This window comes from Formica exsecta, unplaced genomic scaffold (genome assembly GCF_003651465.1).
Source record: "Formica exsecta isolate Colony F162 unplaced genomic scaffold, ASM365146v1 scaffold508, whole genome shotgun sequence".
Taxonomy (NCBI): domain Eukaryota; kingdom Metazoa; phylum Arthropoda; class Insecta; order Hymenoptera; family Formicidae; genus Formica; species Formica exsecta.
Window position 1 is genome coordinate 7,428 of NW_021852322.1, and position 5,048 is coordinate 12,475.

At 33.9% G+C, this 5,048-nt stretch overlaps 1 protein-coding gene across 1 annotated transcript in view; it reads left to right on the top strand.

The window, feature by feature from the left end:
- Positions 1 to 5,048, top strand: part of LOC115241716 (fatty acid synthase-like) — a 17,941-nt gene that overhangs the window by 7,420 nt on the left and 5,473 nt on the right. Inside the window, 7 exon segments of the mRNA XM_029817623.1 lie at positions 6 to 146; positions 309 to 626; positions 733 to 1,223; positions 1,319 to 1,620; positions 1,731 to 2,135; positions 2,261 to 3,279; positions 4,474 to 5,036. Coding sequence (XP_029673483.1) covers positions 6 to 146; positions 309 to 626; positions 733 to 1,223; positions 1,319 to 1,620; positions 1,731 to 2,135; positions 2,261 to 3,279; positions 4,474 to 5,036 — 3,239 coding nt within the window.

Below are 5,048 nucleotides of genomic sequence, written 5' to 3' on the forward strand. Positions count from 1 at the left end.
AATTTTATGCTTTTGCAAATGCGATAAGAATGTGCGACGCTATTTTGAAACCGTACGATATAAACATCATGAACATTTTGACAAAGAAACACGAAAAAGTGTGCGAAAGCGTTTTATACACATTTGTCGGTATTATCGCTGTCCAGGTAAAATATTTTTTTTATATGATACGTGTATATATAAATATAATAAAATATATAAAATTATTTTAATAATATATAATATCAAAAAAATTTTTTTTTATGTTAATGCAAATAGAATTTTTAAAAACGGTATAATGATAAAATTATCTATTAATAACTTTGTAGATCGGTTTAGTAGATCTTCTGACATCTTTAGAGATTACTCCGGATTACGTGATTAGTCATTCTGGTGGTGAACTCGGTTGTGCGTATGCTGATAAATGTTTCACTATTGAACAAACTATTTTATCGGCATACTTTATCGGTCTGGCCTACATCGAAGGAAATATTATCCATAACTCTATGACAGTTGTCGATCTGGATTACGAATGTCTCAAAAATATATGTCCAGAAGATATTGAAATAGTGTGCTACAACAGTCCAAACAACAATGTTGTAACAGGGCCGGTTGAATCCATGCAAGTATTCGTGCAAAAACTACAGGTACATTGATCCTCTGAAGATACTTGTCTTCTTTGAGAATATCGAACTCTAAGCTTCTATTTGTATACTTGTCTGCTTGCAATAATATTCTATCTTTGTTTTTCAGATTAATAACATCAACGTGAAAGAAATCTCCTGCGATATTCCATATCACATTCATTATCTCGCATCCTTGGAAACTCGGCTTTTATTCAACTTGAACGAAGTAATATCACAGCCGAAAAAACGGAGTCCAAGATGGATCAGCACCTCTGTACCTTGCGTCGAATGGTCCAATGCGAAATCGAAATTATCTTCAGCAAACTATCACACGCGTAGTATATTAAACACCGTTCTCTTTGAACAAGCAATGCGTTTAATTCCGAATAATACCGTGGTTATAGAAATCGCATCGAACGACGTTTTGCAGCATATTTTGAAGGAATCACTACATCCAAAAGTAACAACCATTGCATTGACTCAGCGCACTGAACAAAATATCACCGATATAATTTTGCGAGGCATTGGAAAGCTCTACAATTGCGGCTTACAACCGCAGATCGCTAATTTATATCCGCCAGTTAGCCGAGGCACTCCTATGATATCTCCATCTATCAGGTATACAATATTACAATATCATAGTCGATCTCTAAATGTTACTAATATAAATAAGCATATAACATATAAGCAAACGTTTTAATGACGTATTATAGATGGAATCATTCTGAAGATTGGTATGTGCCAAGCTATCAATCACAGAAGAATATCAAATACGGTGAAAGACTCGTCGAAATCGCACTTGATGATGAGACCTATAGTTATATGGCCGGATACGTAATCGACAAAAAAAATTTGCTACCAACCACAGGATATCTTGCGCTCGTTTGGGAAACTATTGGCATAATGAAAGGGGAAATGTACACAACTATGCCGATAGTATTTCAAGATATAAGCTTCATTCGTGCTACTCATTTGTCGGATAACGCTGCAAAATTGACGATCACGATACAGAAAGGTGTTTATGACATTATATAATAATAAATATAATTATTTCTAAAGGAGTAATTTTAAAATAAATGATCTCGTATTTATGTGTGCACAATATTGAATATAAAAATATTACAGATAGTGGAAAGTTTGAAGTGATCGAAGGAGATAGCCTTGTGATAATTGGTACAATGTATATCGTATCAAATCCAGGACAAGAGATGATTCCGACCGATTTATTACCGGAGGATGACGACGAAGAAGAAGATATGACTACTCGAGACGTCTATAAAGAACTGAAACTGCGTGGTTATGAGTACAGCGGTTGCTTTTGTGGACTAAAAAGCGCATCTATTTCAGGCAACAAAGGACACATCGTTTGGACAAATAATTGGGTGACATTTATGGAAACCATGCTACAGCTGCATATTCTTGGATACAATACTAGAGATTTATATGTTCCTATAAGTATTCAAAAATTGGTGATTGATCCTGCGCTTCACACATCAAAGCTGCGGGACATATTGAATGACAAGGATAAACGTATGTTCTTGTATCAATAATTGAAAATTAAATAAATACTGAAAGAATTATATTTTACTTTTTGCATTAATACCATGTAAGAAAACTTTTGTAGCAAAATAGCTATTTTTGTTGTCTCGTTACAGAATTACCAGTACGCATATACAGAGAAATAGACGCGATTATATCTGGCGGAATAGAGATTCGGGGTGCTAAGACTACCGTGATTTCTCGCCGAAAACTAATTCAAGATCCTGTTAACGAGGAATACATATTTGTAGCTCATCACGATCGTGCTAAGATTTCTTTGGATGAAGCAATTCGAATATCGGCGCAACTCGTGTTGGAAGATCATCAGATTATCAAAATAAAAGCTATTGAGCTAGTGGAAAATACTGATAATGTAACATTGGAAAATTTATCATCTTTGTCATTGATTAAAACTTTAAACAATATGCCGTTAATACAAACAAATATTACATTAATAACATCACCGAATCGCTTCAATTCAATAGAATTGCCGGAAAACATTACAATTGCAGCTTTAAACAAGTTATCTACAAATGATAAAATCTTAATAGCTTTTGGATTCAATCTTTTGACGAAACCAAAAAACTGGTTAGAACGACTTTTGCCATTCGTAATGGAAGGTGGTTATCTATTGTTGCGCGAGAGATGCAATATAACTGATTACAAAAAACACTTGCGGCAATATAAATTAAATGTCATTCTTGAAAAGCGTACCGATACGGAAGTAATTTTGCTTCTAAAGAAAAAAGTTCCGGTAAAGAGAATGGCCGTTGTCCATATAAGTAATAACGACTTTAATTGGCTCGAACACCTAAAGTTGCTTATGAACAATGAGAATCAACTTGACAAAGACAATAGAATCATAATTGTTGGAGAGAGAGACTTTGAGAGCGGTTTGCTGGATTTCATTAACTGCTTGAGAAAGGAGTCAGGCGGCGAGTTTGTCAGAGGTGTACTTGTTCAAGACCAGAAGGCTCCTAAATTCTCTCTACAAGATCCTTTTTATATGCAACAATTGCAAAAAGGCATGACTATTAATGTTTTGCGGTCTAATAAGATCTGGGGATCTTATAGGCATTTGAGATTACCGCCTCTAGAAACTGAACCTGTATCCACCGGCTACGTCTGTCAAATGGTATGTACAAATCTTTGCAAAGATTTAAACGGTGTATCTAGAGATGTAAAAAAAAACGTTTTTCTTTAACAGAAAATAAGCATTTAAAAAATTTAAAGAACATATTTTTATATTGAGAAAAAATTTTTGTTTTTTTTTAAATTATTTTTTAATGTATAATATTAATTTTCTTTATATTTTTTGTTAATAGAATAAAAAACTAAAGTTCTTATATTTTTAATTTATTTTTTTTCGAAAATAATTTTAATGAATTAATGAGACTTTTTACCTTAAAAAAACATTTTGTTTTTCTGTTTCTTTTTTTTTTACATCTCAACGTGTATCACAATACTATTGATGTGTGTACGCGCGATAATAATTCTATTTTTGTATTTTGTGATATATAACTTTGTTATTTGAAGTTTTGCTATATACTGGGTGTCCCAAACCACCCGTACCACTCATTTAAAAACTAGAAAAGTGGTTATTTTGAAATAGAAAAACTATCTATTTTATAAATCGGGTACGCTCTATCAAATGATGATATTTGCAACTTCCGGTTCCGGCCGGAAATGAGCGATTAAGACCGGAAATGATTTTTTTTTAATGGAACATGGTATTTTTATTACAGATTCTTGTAGCTTATCTCGAGAGCTTTTCAAAACACTATAATGAAGTATTTTTTCATTAAGTACTTTTTGAGTTATTTTATATTTTAATCTGACATATTTTGATATAAAAAATAAAATATCTCGTAAAATATTTAGTTTTCGATAATCTTACCGTAACACCCTGTATATACAGGGTGTCTCACAACCTCCGTACAATACTTTATTAGCGTGTTCTAGAGATAAAATAGAGTCAAAAATTCGAATACAAAAGTTTTGAGGCTGCAATTGTTTTTGAGTTATAAGCGGTCAAAGTTTGCCAATGATATCGCGTAAAACTCGCGTGCTCAGGCCCGTAATTACACTTACACGCGTACCGATCTGTCATCTGTTATTGATTTTTTCAAATCAGGTGATATTGATTTTTACTGCACAGCTGATTTTATTTCCTCGTTTTCTATGTATTACGCTGTGTATCTTACGCCTACGTCGTACATTATGGCTAATAGCTCATATAGCTCAGTTAGCAGTAGTTTATAAACAGTAATGTACATAAATTTGTATTTCTATAATAATCTCGACGTTTGAATATAAAAATATTTTTTAGACAATCTTAAAGATTCAAGAGGAAGATAAACCTCTGAGTGAGCTTATTGTCGCACATCGCCGTTACTACTGTCTTAGTGACAAAATCTATATTATCTTAGGAGGCCTGGGTGGAATCGGTTTGGAGTTAACTGACTGGCTAATACAACGAGGTGCCAAGAACGTCGTGCTAATTTCGCGAATTGGAATAAAAAATGTTTATCAGCGCAGGAAAGTTCAATTGTGGAAGTCGTACGGTATAAATGTGCTCATCATCAAAAATATCGATATCACCGACAGCAATGATTGCAAACGTCTTCTCCAAATTGCGGAAAAGATATCACCGGTAGACGCGATATTTAATCTAGCTATGGTGTTGGAGGATCACGTCGTGAAGAATCATACTGCGGATACCTTTGCGTAATCTTTCAAATCAAAAGCCTGGGCGACCCACATGTTGGACAAACTGTCTAGAAATATCTGCTGTAAACTTCGGCACTTTGTAGTATTCTCTTCCGTTTCTTGCGGCAGAGGAAACGCCGGACAAACTAATTATGGCATGGCCAATTCCATCATGGAAAGAGGGTGCGAGGAAAG